This window comes from Bufo bufo, chromosome 9 (genome assembly GCF_905171765.1).
Source record: "Bufo bufo chromosome 9, aBufBuf1.1, whole genome shotgun sequence".
In the NCBI taxonomy this organism is placed as follows: Eukaryota; Metazoa; Chordata; class Amphibia; order Anura; family Bufonidae; genus Bufo; species Bufo bufo.
Window position 1 is genome coordinate 221,560,828 of NC_053397.1, and position 18,783 is coordinate 221,579,610.

General features: G+C 40.9%; 1 protein-coding gene across 11 annotated transcripts in view; it reads left to right on the plus strand.

Annotated features, from left to right (window-relative positions):
• Positions 1-18,783, plus strand: part of DAB1 (DAB adaptor protein 1) — a 230,960-nt gene that overhangs the window by 144,606 nt on the left and 67,571 nt on the right. For 5 of the 11 annotated variants that reach the window (XM_040408230.1, XM_040408231.1, XM_040408234.1 and 2 more), the window contains exons 6-8: positions 478-597; positions 2,633-2,671; positions 15,341-15,406. In XM_040408230.1, the coding sequence (XP_040264164.1) occupies positions 478-597; positions 2,633-2,671; positions 15,341-15,406 (225 nt within the window). The remainder of the gene's footprint in view (positions 1-477; positions 598-2,632; positions 2,672-15,340; positions 15,407-18,783) is intronic. The other 6 variants (XM_040408235.1, XM_040408239.1, XM_040408240.1 and 3 more) reach the window with 2 other exon arrangements.

Here is an 18,783-nt window from a genome sequence, read left to right on the forward strand (position 1 = left end):
CTCCTTGGCTGCAGAGTATTACGCCTTAATACAATGTTATTCTTTATAGATGGCCTCCTCCACAGTCAAGTGTTATGAGGACCATTATTAAAAAAATCCCCATGTTCCCCTGTGTTTGATTCCTGCTACATCAAGGCCATTTATCAATGTTTCGAAGGGGGGTGTAGATATTGAGATTTGCGCAGGTAACTGAGCAGATACAATCCGCTCCCCATCTTATCGCCCCTCCAATCTCCAAACAGGAGCCTCAGCGGCTGCAGGAAGGGATTCATCATCGGCCCACGTAGGACATGTCTTGATTAATAACCTTCTGCTTTGGTGACATTTTCCGGTAAACGGTAGCACTTTTGCGAGCGCCTGATGTTAGCGAAGAGTCAGATAATATTTAGGAATAGCTTTGCTGCTGTCGCTGTCAGGGAGGAGATACATACAATCCATGCTGAAAAACTCATTTCCACCATTGTCCTTCAATTTCAGGCAGAGCCAGTCATTTTGGATTTGCGAGATTTATTCCAGCTTATCTATGAACTGAAACAAAGAGAGGAAATGGAGAAGAAAGCACAAAAAGATAAACAATGTGAACAGGCCGTATATCAGGTACCGCCGAACACCAGGTCCTGTGCTATCAGCCGCCAGGCATGACAAGTGTCTGCTAGCGTCCACTGGAAAGGGGTTCACTCATCTGATACACACCAGTATAGGAAATGATCTGGAGAATCTAAAGTATATAACCTGTTATAATTAATCAGACAATAAGTGATCTCCTGCTCGTGTGTAACTATAACCCCCAGCATGCCAGATGTTTTAGTTTCACAGCTGAAGACTACTGCATTAGATAATAGCTGGGCATGGGGAGGATGTCCAATTTTTTAAAATAAATATATTTATGGTTATGTAGAGAGGACAGTGGTAAAACCATTCCAGAAATGGCATACAGATGCAGCAGAGTTGGGTTTATTACTGTAATGAAGCCAAGATTGTCATTTTCCAAAACCAACTGCAATATAATATGGTATCTGGCTAGCACTACAGGTGAACCTACTCCCTTTATTTGCCAGAAAAATTGTCTGAATGCTTCTAATGTGACTTGACAGGTATGATAGACATAATCGTTTTTTGCCCATTTCTCCTGAAAATGGCCAGATCATGTGATAATCAACTAATATCTATTTACAGATTTACATACTAATGCAAAAAAAAAAACTAAAACATGTTTATAAGGAATTCTTCCTTGTCCATATACAATCAATAAATTAGCAATCAGAAGAACAGCAGTTTTTTGTGGTACAGTAATGGGAGTCAACTTTGCCCCTTGCTGTAGGTTGTGGTACAGTAATGGGAGTCAGCTTCGCCCCTTGTCGTAGGTTGTGGTACAGTAATAGGAGTCAGCTTTGCCCCTTGCTGTAGGTTGTGGTACAGTAATGGGAGTCAGCTTCGCCCCTTGCTGTAGGTTGTGGTACAGTAATGGGAGTCAGCTTCGCCCCTTGTCGTAGGTTGTGGTACAGTAATGGGAGTCAGCTTCGCCCCTTTGTGGCACAGTTATATGATACCACTAAACCTCTTTACTTTAGATTGTTGTACAGTAATGGGATCCAGGTACTTCCCTTTGTAGTACAGTAATATGATCCTGCTGAACCCCTTGCTGTGGATTGTTGCACAGTATTAGGATCCAGCTATACCCCTTTGTGGTACATTAATGACATCCAGCTGCACTCCTTGCTATAGTTTGTGGGAGAGTAACAGGATGCACCAAAACCTTGTATTGTATTTTGTGGTACAGTAATGGGATCCAGCTGTACTTCTTACTGCAGGTTGTGGTACAGTAATGAGACCCAGCTGCACCCCTTTGTAGTGCAGTAATATGATACAGATGAACCTCTTGTAGTAGACTGTGGCACAGTAATGGGATCCAGGTACTTCCCTTTGTAGTACATTAATATCATTTAGCTTAACCCCTTTGCTGTGGATTATTGCACTGTAATATGATCCAGCTGTACCTCTTTGTGGTACAGTAATGGAATCCAGCCCACCCCCCTTGCTGTAGGTTGTGGTACAATAACTGGATCCAGCTATACCCCATAGATTGTGGTATAGTAATGGGATCCAGCTGCACCCCTTTGTGGTACAGCATTATGATCCAGCTGCACCTCTTACTGTAGGTTTAAGGTACAGTAATGGGATCCTGCTGCGCCCTTTTATAGTACAGCAATATGATCTAGATGAACCTCTTAATGTAGATTGTGGGACAGTTATGGGATCCAGCTGCACCTCTTACTGTAGATTGTGGTACAGTAATGGGATCCAGCTGCACCTCTTACTGTAGGTTGTGGTACAGTAATGGGATCCAGCTGCACCTCTTAATGTAGATTGTGGTACAGTAATGGGATCCAGCTGCACCTCTTACTGTAGGTTGTGGGACAGTTATGTGATCCAGCTGCACCTCTTACTGTAGGTTGTGGGACAGTAATGGGTGCTTTCTTGGCTTCTATATAAATTGTCTGTCTGCTGACTATTGATGCATGTTCCAGGAAATAAAATATTTCCAGCTTTGTCTTTCCTTCCAATCACAATTCTTATTCTCATCTGCTTTTTATGTCTGCTCCTCTTTTTCCTTCCTTTTGCCTTTCTTCAGACAATTTTGGAAGACGATGTAGAAGATCCTGTTTACCAGGTAACATCTTCTGGAAGGGGAATATACAATCTGCTGTAAATAAATGTGTGGAGAGAATAAAGGTTTTAAAGTGGTCATAAAGAGGATACAGCATTTCTGTCCACCCCAAACAAAACCAATTATGTCTCGCCCTCGCCGCGATCTATCGTTTCATCTCATTTTATATCCAGTTATTTAAATAAGAATTTAATATTATTCAGATCCAGATTAAAGTGTTTAATTTTAAGTATGCCATTAAGAGTGAAGATTGGGGTTTTTATGAGATGGCCCTCTGGGTACAGTTCTGTAACGTTCTAGTTAATTGTTTGCCTTTTCTAACTCCATCAGGCAGCTATAATTAGTAGAATTTAGCAGAATTGGGTAGTTATTCACTGCAAAATATTATACTTTTATAAAATCCAACTGGTTCTTAGCTACAGAGAGGAGCATTCCAAAACCGCCAATAAAACATCTAATGCCCACTATAGCGCCCACATTATATATATATATACTTAATTATGTGTAACACCTCTACCCAATGTGCAGCACAGGAGGTTGGGGCACTCTGTCCAAGTGGAAAAGCCAGAGGGAAATACAATCGAAAATGGTCAACGGTATACGTCCCCAGTATTCACATTAGAAAACTTGCCTGACTAGGACGTTAAAAAGAAAATAATAAATCTTTAATATATGTTGCAATTAAAATTGGAGTCACTTCTTCTTATTTATAACTTATAATGTTCCTGCAGGGTATAACCCCAGACAATGGGGAGAGGTATAATGGGATTAGCCTTTGTGCTTCCTTTCTCAAGCTCACTAGATTGTGTAGAGCTCGAGTATCCCTCATATACCCTATAGAAGATGGGATACACTATATCAGCCCGTAATAGCAGCCATGTTGTGCTTGTCACTCTGGAAAAAACACTGCAATTAGAGGATGGGGATATAGAACCTGGACTCGAGCGTCTCCCAGTATCTCATAAAATTCTATATCAGTATTAACTTATAAACTATAGTCAGGATCAAAAGCGCTTACATATGGCTACAATGTATACAGTATATACTACTGTGCATCATGCTGCCTGTCTCTGAGTGTTAAGATACACAGGCGCACGACACATATTAGATTGAGATGAATATCCTAAAGGGATACATCACTCAGATGAGTCGCCATGGCGCAGGCTTACGGTAACAAAGAGTCTAGAAGAAAATACGCACCAGTTTGTTGCTCACATATATTACGAGGCAGTCAGAGATACGGGGCGCACAATGCTTCTAAATGAAACATGTGTATGAGATGGCGTCATTTAGGCCCCATGGCTTTACACTTCGCATTCTAAAGATCCATTGAGCCTCTTTTTGTAATAAAATCGTATCAGCGTCACCTCCTGGTGCTGGTCGTGTCACATGTTCAATCCCCTGAAATTTGTCTCCCTTGTCCCATATTGACAATCATTCACATGTCGTGCTATCGGTGTGTCCGCCTCATTTCTAATATCAGAAAGATGTTCCCCAATTCTTTTCCTGAATTCTCGTTTTGTTTTGCCAATATACTGACTGCCGCATGTCAGTAAATAGACCACCCCTACAGTTTTGCAGTTCACGTAAAATCTCAGCCCATACGTTTTCCCTGTGGTCGTACTGCTAAAATATTTGCCCTTCGTGATGTATTTACAGAAGGAACATGTGCCAGACGGGAATGAACCTTTAAGGTCGTTTCTCAACCATGATTTTTCTGGTTTAGGGGCCTGATAACAACTGTGAACCAGATAGTCCCTTAAATTGCGGTTACGCCTGTAGGTGATCGATGGATACTCCGTCAGAAGAGGCCCTGTATCCGGATCAGATTTTAGAATCCCCCAATGTGTTGAGATAATCTCTCGGTGGGATCTATCATAGGTACCAATGATCCTGCATGTGTTTTCGTCTTTTTCCCTCATTTTTGGACTTAGCAGTCGTTCACGATCACTGCTTAGTGAATGTTGATTTGCACTTTTTATAGTCTCTTGTGGGTAACCACAGTTCTGGAACCGAGTCTGTAGATCACGAGCTGCCACCCTGAAGTCCGCCAGCTCAGAACAGTTTCTCCGGGCTCTTAAATATTGCCCTATCGGAATACCTCTCCTAAGGGCAGGCGGATGGCCACTGTTCCATTTCAGGAGATTATTTGTTGCAGTTGGTTTCCTCAATTAATTAGTTATTAATCTCCCAGACTCATCCAGTGAAATGGAAAGGTCCAAAAATGATATTTGTTTGGCTTGAATCTGTGATGTAAAATATAGCCCGAGTTCATTTTTATTTAACTCGGCTACAAATTGATGGAATTCAGCCTTTGGTTCTTTCCATAAAATGTACACATCATCGATAAACCTAATCCACAGTATTACCGATGATGTGACCCGTTCCATCATGTCAGAGAACACAAACTCACTCTCCCAAGAGCCCAGGAATAGATTGGCATAGGTCGGGGCACAGGGGCTCCCCATCGCCACACCCCTGAGCTGGTGGAAGATCTGGCCTGCAAACACGAAGATGTTTCGTGTCAGGATGAATTGTGACGCTGACAATGTTCACCCCTTTGTTGGAGGTAAAATGGTATGGCTTGACATCCCTTATCATGTGGGATGGAGCTATATAAAGCTTTCACATCTATGCTAGCCAGCCAAGTCCTCTCCTCGCATTGAATTCCATCCAGTCGTTTTAGAACATCCATTGTGCCTCTTGTGTACGATGGGAGCCCTTCCACAAACAGTCTTAAAATTGTATGTGTCAATTGTTCTGTGTCAAGCTCCAACTGTTTGAGGGCTTGATGTTCTTCTTTCACCTCCTTCCATATTTGTTACTTCTAATGCACGTAGTTGTTCGGTGACAACTGTTACAAATGTATCAATAGGTGTATTATCATTAATTGGTGGATACTTTTTGAGGGCAATCGAAGGTTCGTATATATATATGGGCCATCACCAGGATCTTGATGGCTTTCAGCAAATAGATCTGCCAAAAGCTGGACATCCGTGAGATCTTGCTCCTCTATGCCCAGCTCTTGGCACGTGCGCTTATCGTGGGTAATAAAGAATTTTTTTCCACTTCAGCTTGCGTGCAAATAAATGTAAGTCTTTGACCCAAGTGAATAGATCAAAGCTACGTAGGGGAACAAAAGACAGACCATTTTTCAATACTTTTCTTTCTATTTCTGAAAGGTGGCACGAACTTAAGTTGACAATTTGTAATTCATCGCTTGTCGGTGTCATTTTGGGGTGGCAATGTGTCACTTTTTGTTTCTCAGGAAATATTCTGACACCGGTGGGGTATCCCCTAAAGAATTCCCCCTATAATTCCTTCCTCTTCTACCCCGACCTCCACGATATCTCCCACTGTATTGTCTTCTCTGACCTTGGCCTGTTCCCCAACCTCTTCCTGTGGCCGCCTCACTGTCCGTCTCAGATGAGGAACGTTCAGTATCAATCTAAACACTTGTTTAGAGTTATAGTCAAAGATCTTCCCTTCTTTAAAATCCCGTATATCTCTGTTGAACAGAGAATGTTTTTTCTCTTTCAATTGGGTCATGAATTTTTCCACAGTTTACTGTAGATTGATCTTTTTCCTATTATATTCGGAATTATCACTGAACTTCCTGACTGCTTCAACTGTATCTTACAAATCAGTTTCACTCCTAGCTAATATTTTCTTTTCTTCCTTACGCAGTAATCTCATCAGCCTGAGGGATGATTCTACTGATTCTTTCTCTCACTTGTTCAAAAATTCCGTAGATCTTAAACGACTGGACGGGAGGATGGGATTCCTTAACCGCCTAGGGACAATCTTATTCTTCAGATATGTCTCCAGGGCCTGTACTTTCCACCAAGATCGTATATAGTTTTTATGTACCTTGGTTAGGTTTTTAAATGATGACATTTTGCACTTGTGTTATCAGTGATCCCACCGAGAGATCGGAGAGATTATCTCAACACATTGGGGGATTCTAAAATCTGATCCGGATACAGGGCCTCTTCTGGCGGAGCACCCATCGATCACCTACAGGCGTAACCGCAGTTTAAGGGACTATCTGGTTCACAGTCTATTCCTGGGAGCTTTTGGGAGAGTGAGTTTGCGTTCTCTGACATGATGGAACATCATCGGTAATACTGTGGATTAGGTTTATCGATGATGTGTTCATTTTATGGAAAGAACCAAAGGCTGAATTCCATCAATTTGTAGCCGAGTTAAATGAAAATGAACTCGGGCTATATTTTACATCAGAGATTCAAGCCAAACAAATATCATTTTTGGACCTTTCCATTTCACTGGATGAGTCTGGGAGATTAATAACTAATTAATTGAGGAAACCAACTGCAACAAATAATCTCCTGAAATGGAACAGTGGCCATCCGCCTGCCCTTAGGAGAGGTATTCCGATAGGGCAATTTTTAAGAGCCCGGAGAAACTGTTCTGAGCTGGCGGACTTCAGGGTGGCAGCTCGTGATCTACAGACTCGGTTCCAGAACTGTGGTTACCCACAAGAGACTATAGAAAGTGCAAATCAACATTCACTAAGCAGTGATCGTGAACGACTGCTGTAAAGGGGGAATATTAATCACCAATATTTATGCAAATATCGATAATTAATATTCATAAATGGGAGGAGCCAACTATTGATGACTCCGCCCATTTATACCTTATGCTAGCTGCATGCGCCTTACTAACTAACTATCGCCAATAACTACACAGATAGTTACAAATATAACGGTATTTATTAACAATACACTACGCAATACACTAACAATACAGCACTAAATATACAATCCTAAACTACACTACACATTCCCAATTCCACCCATCAACTAACTATACAATTCACACATACAATATTAACAGCCCACCCATCTAGTTCTATACTATCCCTATGGGGTACGCCAAGGGTTAACGGTGGCCTTACAGGGGTGTAAGCCGACAACAAACACAAAGGGTTAACAATGGGGATAATATCAGAACTGTACAGCAATGCAGGGGCTAAATACCCTGCAAGTGTACAGTAAAGGGGGGGGGGGGTGTGGCAGGGTTTAAGCAGGGGTTACCACCAGGGGTTAATCAGGGTAGGAAAAGGGTATATCAGGGGTTACCAGCACACAGGGACCAGGGTAACTACCAGGGGTAATGCCTGGTAGGGAAAGGGTTAATCGTTGGTAGGATAGGGGTTGATCAGGGCCCAAGGTGCACATCAGGGAAATATAGGAGTTACAGGACCAGGGGTGATACTTAGGCCTTATCCAGGTGGTCATCATGGAGCTCCTCTCTCCCATGCGTCTCTGATCTAGTCTGGTTGCAAAAGGGCCCCACCTCTGTTCGGTTTGGGTTATTATAGCCCCAAAACAGCCCCCTCCTCCTTCCTCAGGCATGTGACATCATAGTGTGGTTTTTGATGTCTCTGGTTAGAAGGTCCCCTCACAAATGGTGCCAAAGAGTCTGATTGCTTTGGGCCTGAACAAAAGGGGACTAGATGCTAATCAGCTGTTATCCTACAGGCTATCAGCACAAGTTTTTCTCTAAACAACTCTGTTGATAACAGTTGGAATTGAACCGGGGGTATGAATGGGCAGCAATAAGCCCACATACATACTGTCATGCTGACATAAGTGTATATACATAGACATGTGTGCAAATACATACACACATATCTATATATACACACACCCTCGCATATATCTGGGGCATCACATACAGGGGACATGCATATGTCCCCACTTGCCATACAGGGCCAATATATACACGGTCATACAGGAAATATATACTAACTATAAGGGGACACATATAAGGGGGCACATATATACTAATATAAGGGGGATTATAAGGGGGCACAGCTTCCAGGGACCACATATTTCCCACAGGGGCCACCATGAGCCCCTGGGGATCACCATGGGCAGACGTGCGCAGATGCTGGGCACATCTGCGCACATCACCCCACGATGCGGTGGTTAATGTATGCACATATATACCATACATGCCCGCACGTGTTTGCAGGCGTGCATGGATATATATGCATACGTCTCAACCCTTCCTCAACAACTGCTAATTCAGAAAATGAGGGAAAAAGACGAAAACACTTGCAGGATCATTGGTACCTATGATAGATCCCACGAGAGATCAGAGAGATTATCTCAACACATTGGGGGATTCTAAAATCTGATCCGGATACAGGGCCTCTTCTGACGGAGCATCCATCCATCACCTACAGGCGTAACCGCAATTTAAGGGACTATCTGGTTCACAGTTGTTATCAGGCCCCTAAACCAGAAAAATCATGGTTGAGAAACGACCTTAAAGGTTCATTCCCGTCTGGCACATGTTCCTTCTGTAAATACATCACGAAGGGCAAATATTTTAGCAGTACGACCACAGGGAAAACGTATGGGCTGAGATTTTACGTGAACTGCAAAACTGTAGGGGTGGTCTATTTACTGACATGCGGCAGTCAGTATATTGGCAAAACAAAATGAGAATTCAGGAAAAGAATTGGGGAACAATGATTGTCAATATGGGACAAGGGAGACAAATTTCAGGGGATTGAACATGTGACACGACCAGCACCAGGAGGTGACGCTGATACGATTTTATTACAAAAAGAGGCTCAATGGATCTTTAGAATGCGAAGTGTAAAGCCATGGGGCCTAAATGACGCCATCTCATACACATGTTTCATTTAGAAGCATTGTGCGCCCCGTATCTCTGACTGCCTCGTAATATATGTGAGCAACAAACTGGTGCGTATTTTCTTCTAGACTCTTTGTTACCGTAAGCCTGCGCCATGGCGACTCATCTGAGTGATGTATCCCTTTAGGATATTCATCTCAATCTAATATGTGTCGTGCGCCTGTGTATCTTTACACTCAGAGACAGGCAGCATGATGCACAGTAGTATATACTGTATACATTGTAGCCATATGTAAGCGCTTTTGATCCTGACTATAGTTTATATTAGATGAACAGAATGTTCATTTTCCCCTTTTGTGCGTCTTCTTCTCTGTAATAAGTTAATACTGATATTGAATTTTATGAGATACTGGGAGACGCTCGAGTCCAGGTTCTATATCCCCATCCTCTAATTGCAGTGTTTTTTCCTGAGTGACAAGCACAGCCGCCGATCGGTTCCCTCATATATACTTACTGTACATTCCCCAGCACCGCTACACAGCACGAGTGGTGGACGTCACACGGTGGGTGGAGATAACGCTCACACCCCCATCGTGATTGGCTGCCATCGAGACCGCGCCTGCTGAGGGGTGGGGTCTGAACTAATTCAAGCCGAAGAGCGGACGGCCGGTACGGGCGTCACAGTGCCGATATACTGCCAGTCCGCACGCCACTATGTGCGATTGTTAAATGTCTGTCGATACTCTGTGATAATACCTGCTCCTGATGACGTGCAAGGTTACTCTTGCACAGAAACGCGTTGAGCGGAAGATAGACCTAGAAACAGTCTAGCGGACGAGCATACCAGTAACAGTGTCGATGAGAGGACCCCAGGTCATTCCTTTAGACCATACAAACTAAGGTCCTGGTCAAGACCAGCCGGTCCCTCTAGCTGTTTCTTAAATAGGCAGTTAAGTGTAGCAATACCACTTACCCATTCCATACTGGGACGGTTATTGGAATGTATGCGCTACAGCAACATTGAGACTACCATATCTTAACACAATGTTGATTGCTATGGGTACATGGCTGCTATTACGGGCTGATATAGTGTAACCCATCTTCTATAGGGTATATGAGGGATACTCGAGCTCTACACAATCTAGGAAGCACAAACACTAAACCCATTATACCTCTCCCCATTGTCTGGGGTTATACCCTGCCGCAACATTATAAGTTATAAATGAGAGGAAGTGACTCCAATTTTAATTGCAACATATATTAAAGATTTATTATTTTCTTTTTAACGTCCTAGTCAGGCAAGTTTTTTGAAAAGCCAGAAGGACCCGAGTCCCTTCATTTTTGGGGTAATCAATGGTTGTGCCCCATTTACTGTCCTGATACGTCCTCCATAACGACATAGTAAATATTTTAAGGAATTGTGGAAATTTTATTGCTGCATATAATATAATAATATTGCAAATAAAAAATAATATAAAAATAATATAAATACAAATAATCTAAATACAATATAAATGCAAATATTATAAAAAATAATATAACTAAATATGATCTGAAAATATTATTAATTCATTAATACAAATAATCTGAAAATAATAGAAATAGAAATAATCTAAATATAGTATAAGTACAAATAATCTGAAAATAATAAAAATAACAATACTATGAAAATAATCTAAATGCAAGTATTATGAAAAAAATTAAAATACTAATAATTTTAAAATAATAAAGATACAAATACTATGACAATATGAATACAATAATCTTAAAATAATCTAAATACAAATATTATGAAAAATAATATAAATGCAAATAATATGAACAACAATATAAAAACAAATTAATAAAAATAACAGATACAAATAATCAGAAAATAATATGAATATAAATAATATAAAAATACTATAAATACAAATTTGAAAATCATAAAAATAATCTGAAAATAATATAGTAATGATCTAAACAAAAACGCTATGTAAATGATATAAATACAAAAAATAGGATAATGTAATAAATACAAATAATATGTAAATAATATAAATACAAGTACTTTTACAATGCTATAAATACAGGTAGTATCTGTGTTGCAGCCTTTCCTGGGCAGAATCCCATCTAACACAATATAGGTCAATCAGTTCTACTGAATTAGAGGAAGTAATGATAAGTTGAGGCGGCGTTCTGAGCCTGCGGTTTCCTTTGTAGCTTTGGATTTTCTGCTGTTTGATGCTCACAGTCACATTGTTTTACTATTAATCTAGAATTAATAAGCTCAGTGAGCCAAATCAGATTATCCGGATCCACGACGACTGTGATGGTGGCAATAAGTTCATGTAAATCCTTCTGCAGAGGCATCAATGTCACATCCCTGTTTCGTTCCAGCACGTTCTAATCTACTGGAGTCTCTGAGATATCGTATATATCAAGACCCCAATCAAATCCTTGTCACATCTACCAGCTCCCTCAGTCCTGCCGATTTTATTAAACAGCTACAAGTCTATGGTTTTACAGTGTTCCCTTAAAGGGGTCAACCACCCATATAAATAAAGCTTAAAGGGGTCGGCCACCTTTTAGTTATTGTTGACAAAGGTGTTTGAGAGATGATCAAATGGTATTTACTAATATAGTCCTTGTTGAAATTCTTCACCATTTTCTATATTTTATAAGGTATGCACCGTGGTTTACAATGTCTTTTGTGCCGTCCACACAGATGTCCTGTCCATAAGATGGACGCTGATGGAGGGTCATGTGACCATGCAAATCACTGCCATGTGATGTCTCCTCGATTCAGATACACTGCACCTGCCATCTGTACTTGTTCTGTTAGCAGTTTAGTGGAGATGCAGAGAAGACATCACATGGCTATGATTTGCCTGGTCACATGACCCTCCATCAGCAGCCATTTTATGGACAGGACATCACAAAAGTCTGCGTAAACAAGGGGGCATACCTTATAAAATATAGAAAATACCACAGAATTTCCACAAAGACTATATTCGTAAGTGTCATATAATCATCTTACAAACACATTGGTCAACCATAACCAGAAAGTGGCCAAACCCTTTAAAGGCTATGTACACCTTTTGTTTATTATTGCATTTTACTCATTTTGGGCTAGGAATCATTTTTTTTTATTGGTCTTTATTAAAAAAAATATTGAGCCGTTATGTCACAAAGGGTTAATTGTTTTTTCTAGCTGTGTCAATGGTACTTTCACTTTAATTTTGTGTCGGTCATCTAATGTCAGAGAGCAGAGATAAGGAGCCCGTCAGCTCCCTGTCTGACCAGAAGAGAGAAAATACAGATCCTGCTAGTAGATAAACCCACAGCTGTGCAGGGAAAACTGCTCATCATTTTTAATAAAGACCAATTGAAAAAAAAAGAAAGATTTTTAGCTCAAAATGAGTACAATGCAAAAATAAAAAATTGCCACCAAAGGTGTACAAAGCCTGTAATCACTGTAGAATAAGAAGTACTGCAACTTTCTAAAGTATTCCTGACTATATACAAGAACTCTGCTTGCTGTCCCTAGCAGCTAATGATTTACTACAATTGTATCCAGTCCAGACAGTGTTCTGTGCGCTTAAACAGCCTGGTCTCCAGACTGATACATTTCACCTGCACTGATACATTGTAACAAATTATCAGGGCAAGAGGAATATTTGTGCTGCTGATGTGTTTCTGTTCACAGATTGTCTAGATTGGATACAAATGTAAACACTCAACTGTCAGAAGCATTAGGTCAGGACAGGGTTCGAGTCACTGGATGTAGGCAAGAATGGTTCCATTCACTGACAGCAATCAAAGAACTTTCAACGTGAGGAATTAAAAAGCTATATTTATTTGATGATTAAGCTTCATTTAAATAAAATCAGAAACACCATGGAAACGTCATGTTACAGGTTGAATGTACAAGCCATGTTGGGGGGGTAGTCCAGTCCCTTCAAATAATAAAAGAAGTAATGCTCACCTCCCCCAATTGATGCCTCCCAGTCCCCCAGGGATCTTTGCATACTGGCATTTTGTCATCACGGCCACGTGGTAGCTGCAGCCAATCACAGGCTGTAGCAGTGACACGTTAACAACACTGAGGTCACTGCGACTTGTGATTGGCTGCATTGGACACATGTCTGTGACGATATGTGATGATGTCATTGTTGGTTGGCAGTATATAGAGGCCAGTGGGGCCCAGGAAAAATCATCAGAACAGGGGTTGAGAATGACTTCTTTTATAATTTACAGTTTTACAAAAATGTTAGAAATAAATTCTAAGATGATGAAATGTATATAAAATTGTATTCACTTTTGTTTCTTAAGTTCCATTAAAGATAACCTGTCAGCCTCGGCAAGCTCTCATAAGTAGAATAATACTTGCATAGAACACCTGCCGCTGACCCCCAATCAGTATATTGTATGTGAATAGGAACCCCCATTGCCCACTGTGCACCTGTTCACCAGCAGTAGACTGCATTGAGAGGACTCATGTGCATGTGCACATAACGGAGAGGACTCCTGTGCATGCGCACATAATGAAGAGGACTCCTGTGCATGTACACATAATGGAGAGGTCTCCTGCGCAAGTGGACATAATGGAGAGGTCTCCTGCGCAAGTGGACATAACGGAGAGGATTCCTGTGCATGCGGACATAATCGAGAGGACATCTGTGCAAGCAGACATAATGGAGAGGACTCCTGTGCATGTGCACATAATGAAGAGGACTCCTGTGAATGCAGACATAATGGAGAGGACATCTGTGCAAGCAGACATAATGGAGAGGACTCCTGTGCATGTGCACATAATGGAGAGGACTCCTGTGTATGCAGACATAATGGAGAGGACTCCTGTGCATGCAGACATAATGGAGAAGACTCCTGTGCATGCGCACATAATGGAGAGGACTCCTGTGAATGCTCACATAATGGAGAGGACTCCTGTGTATGCAGACATAATGGAGAGGACTCCTGTGCATGCGCACATAATGGAGAGGACTCCTGTGCATGCAGACATAATGGAGAGGACTCCTGTGTATGCGCACATAATGGAGAGGACTCCTGTGTATGCGCACATAATGGAGAGGACTCCCGTGTATGCGCACATAATGGAGAGGACTCCTGTGCATGCGAACATAATGGAGAGGACATCTGTGCAAGCAGACATAATGGAGAGGACTCCTGTGCATGTGCACATAATGAAGAGGACTCCTGTGCATGCAGACATAATGGAGAAGACTCCTGTGCATGTGCACATAATGGAGAGGACTCCTGTGAATGCTCACATAATGGAGAGGACTCCTGTGTATGCGGACATAATGGAGAGGACTCCTGTGCATGCGGACATAATGCAGAGGACTCCTGTTCATTCGGACATAATGGAGAGGACGCCTGTGCATGCGCACATAATGGAGAGGACTCCTGTGCATGCGCACATAATGGAGAGGACTCCTGTGCATGCAGACATAATGGAGAGGACTCCTGTGTATGCGCACATAATGGAGAGGACTCCTGTGCATGCGGACATAATGGAGAGGACTCCTGTGCATGCGGACATAATGGAGAGGACTCCTGTGCAAGCGTACATAATGGAGAGGACTACTGTGCATGCGGACATAATTGAGAGGACTCCTGTGCATGCGGACATAATTGAGAGGACTACTGTGCATGCGGACATAATTGAGAGGACTCCTGTGCAAGCGGACATAATGGAGAGGACTCCTGTGCATGCAGACATAATGGAGAGGTCTCCAGGGAAAATCCTCTCTATGCATTCCATGGTCAGTTTGTGGACACATAGTGCAGGAATGGGGGTACCAACAAATTATAGATCTGGAGCCATCAGAAGCTGTTCTATGTGTTACGGTACTTAATAGAGCTTGCCTAAGGTAAGACATTCAGACTGAACTCCCTGATGAGATATAAGATGCTATTTGTGTGCTTTTGAAATTCTCTGTTTTGCTGCTTTCTTCACTTTGTATCTGAATTTCCGTCTTTTCTATTTTTCCTGCTCTCACTTGCGCTCACTCTCCTCTGCTGGATCCTGGGGTATAGTACATAGTGTTCGAAGCTGGCCACGAGTCCATACGTGATCCAGACACTGAGGAAAGCATATATCAGGTACTAGCACTGCCACAGGAATAATCACATTGTCTACTAACCCTAACATCTCTGATGTTATATAACGTGAAAAGGGAAAAAAATACAGGTATATCTATACAGCACAATGAAAGACCACAAGTAAGATAACTATGAACAGCAACTCCAGTCATAACTGAAATAATATGAAGAAATATACTGTAATCATCATACGTTATATGACATATGTACAAGAATATAAATAATACTGCTCCTATGTACAAGAATATAACTACTATAATACTACTCCTATGTACAAGAATATAACTACTATAATACTGCCTCCTATGTACAATAATATAACTACTATAATACTGCTCCTATGTACAAGAATATAACTACTATAATACTGCTCCTATGTACAATAATATAACTACTATAATACTACTCCTATGTACAAGAATATAACTACTATAATACTGCCTTCTATGTACAAGAATATAACTACTATAATACTGCTCCTATGTACAAGAATATAACTGCTATAATACTGCTCCTATGTACAAGAATATAACTACTATAATACTGCTCCTATGTACAAGAATATAACTGCTATAATACTGCTCCTCTGTACAAGAATATAAGTACTATAATACTGCCTTCTATGTACAAGAATATAAGTACTATAATACTGCTCCTATGTACAAGAATATAACTACTATAATACTACTCCTATGTACAAGAATATAACTACTATAATACTGCTCCTATGTACAAGAATATAACTACTATAATACTGCCTCCTATGTACAAGAATATAACTACTATAATACTGCTCCTACGTACAAGAATATAACTACTATAATACTGCCTTCTATGTACAAGAATATAACTACTATAATACTGCTCCTATGTACAAGAATATAAGTACTATAATACTGCCTCCTATGTACAAGAATATAAGTAATATAATACTGCTCCCATGTACAAGAATATAACTACTATAATACTGCTCCTATGTACAAGAATATAACTACTATAATACTGCTCCTATGTACTAGAATATAACTACTATAAAAATGCCTCCTATGTACAAGAATATAACTACTATAATACTGCTCCTATGTACAAGAATATAACTACTATAATACTGCCTCCTATGTACAAGAATATAACTACTATAATACTGCCTCCTATGTACAAGAATATAACTACTATAATACTGCCTTCTATGTACAAGAATATAACTACTATAACACTGCGTCCTATGTACAAGAATATAACTACTATAATACTGCTCCTATGTACAAGAATATAACTACTATAATACTGCTCCTATGTACAAGAATATAACTACTATAATACTGCTCCTATGTACAAGAATATAACTACTATAATACTGCCTCCTATGTACAAGAATATAACTACTATAATACTGCCTCCTATGTACAAGAATGTAACTACTATAATACTGCTCCTATGTACAAGAATATAACTACTATAATACTGCCTCCTATGTACAAGAATATAACTACTATAATACTGCCTCCTATGTGCAGGAATATAACTACTATAATACTGCCTCCTATGTACAAGAATATAACTACTATAATACTGCTCCTATGTACAAGAATATAACTACTATAATACTGCCTCCTATGTACAAGAATATAACTACTATAATACTGCTCCTATGTACAAGGATATAACTACTATAATACTGCCTCCTATGTACAAGAATATAACTACTATAATACTGCTCCTATGTACAGGAATATATTACTATAATACTCCAGTATTATAGTATGGTCCACGTGGTGGATATTTCACATATGACTGGTCTTGCTCTCCAGAGAAGCTGAACAATAAATTGTGACACGGCACAGTTTATAACATATGGCCATTGTGTATATTGTACAAGTCACTACAATTTCCTCCCTGGAAATACAGAAGATCCAATAAATATTCTTAAAGGGGTTGTCTGGGTTCAAACCTGAACCTGGACACAACGCAATCTGCACTCAATCAACATGAATGAGTGGAGCTTCGGAGCTTTTTACCCTCTGATGGTCCCCTGTTTGATTACATTCCGCCTAGCAGTGACATCACCGGCTCTGATCGGTCTTCAGAGCTGCCCTGGCCTGTAAAAACAGGCTTGGGCAGCGCTAAACTTTAAAGACCTCCCATTGGTGCCGGTGACATCACTGGGCTCACTGCTTACCCATGGAGAGCCCGGTGACGTCACCGGATCTCAAGAAAATTCCCTTCCCCTGCGTGATTCAGTGCAAGGAAAGGGGGAGCATCAGCGCGTGAAAAGCTCCATGAGTACAGATCGAGATGTGTCCAGGTTCAGACCTAACCCTCAGCCAAGGAAGCTGTAGGGGTTATTAGGAACAGCTTCTAAAAGGAGGTCTTAATAAATGACCCCCAAAGTTCTTTAGAATCTTCTTTGGGTTTGTTTGTATTCACAGTAATCGTTACACTGAGATTCATTACTTTTTCGTTGTTTTAGGCGAGTTCCACAGTAGCGTTAGACATCTTCGGCAGGCTATTCCGGCATGGATCAGTCTGCCGGGGAAGTCTGGATCCAGCATTGCTGGACGCTACCTGGCACCGGATGTCGCTATTCACACCGGGAATCGCCCATACGAAATACACTGCACGTAGCTGTTTTCGTCCGGCTGATTTGGTGCATATTTGCTGCCGCTTCTCTGCCGGTCCACATTATAGTGAATGGGGCCGGACGGCGATGCGGTTGCTTCTGGCAATGAAGGAATGCAGAGAGATCTGACAGGCTGTTCCCTGTCGGATCTAAGAGCGCCGGTGTGAAACTCGCCGTAGTCAGACATGTGACGTGATATTACCGCGCTGCCGGTCGTGTACATTTACGAGGGATGCTCTTTATTTCTAATGATTTAAAATGTATGGATTTTATTGAAAAAACTATTAGTGCCCTGATTTATCAGACCTTCACTCCAGGATTCGGCATCAAAAAGTCACAAAAATAGGGCTTTTGCGACTTTTTGCACTACATTGTGCAAAATTTTGAGACTTTTTGCATTTTTATACCACTCACTCCAGTTTTGTAATGTGGGTGAAAAAGTAGGTGTGGTTCATGAGTGTCACTGGAGGAGCTTCTCTAGACACAAGTGTCAGGTCTAAGAATAAGACAAATGTATCAAGTAACAGGAGACATTTGATAAATGTGCTAAAAAAGTATTCCATCGCAGAGTCAAGCAAGATTGACTTCGATTCCCCCCCCAAGACTTGCAATGGATTTGCAGATAACTTATTCAGTTGACTTTTCCAACTGGGTTATGGAGATATGAAGTTCTGACACCCAGAGATTGTAGATCAGGAAGGTTGTCAGGGTCCCTGTATCACACTTTTAGTTATTGATGTCCATGAAAATAGATATA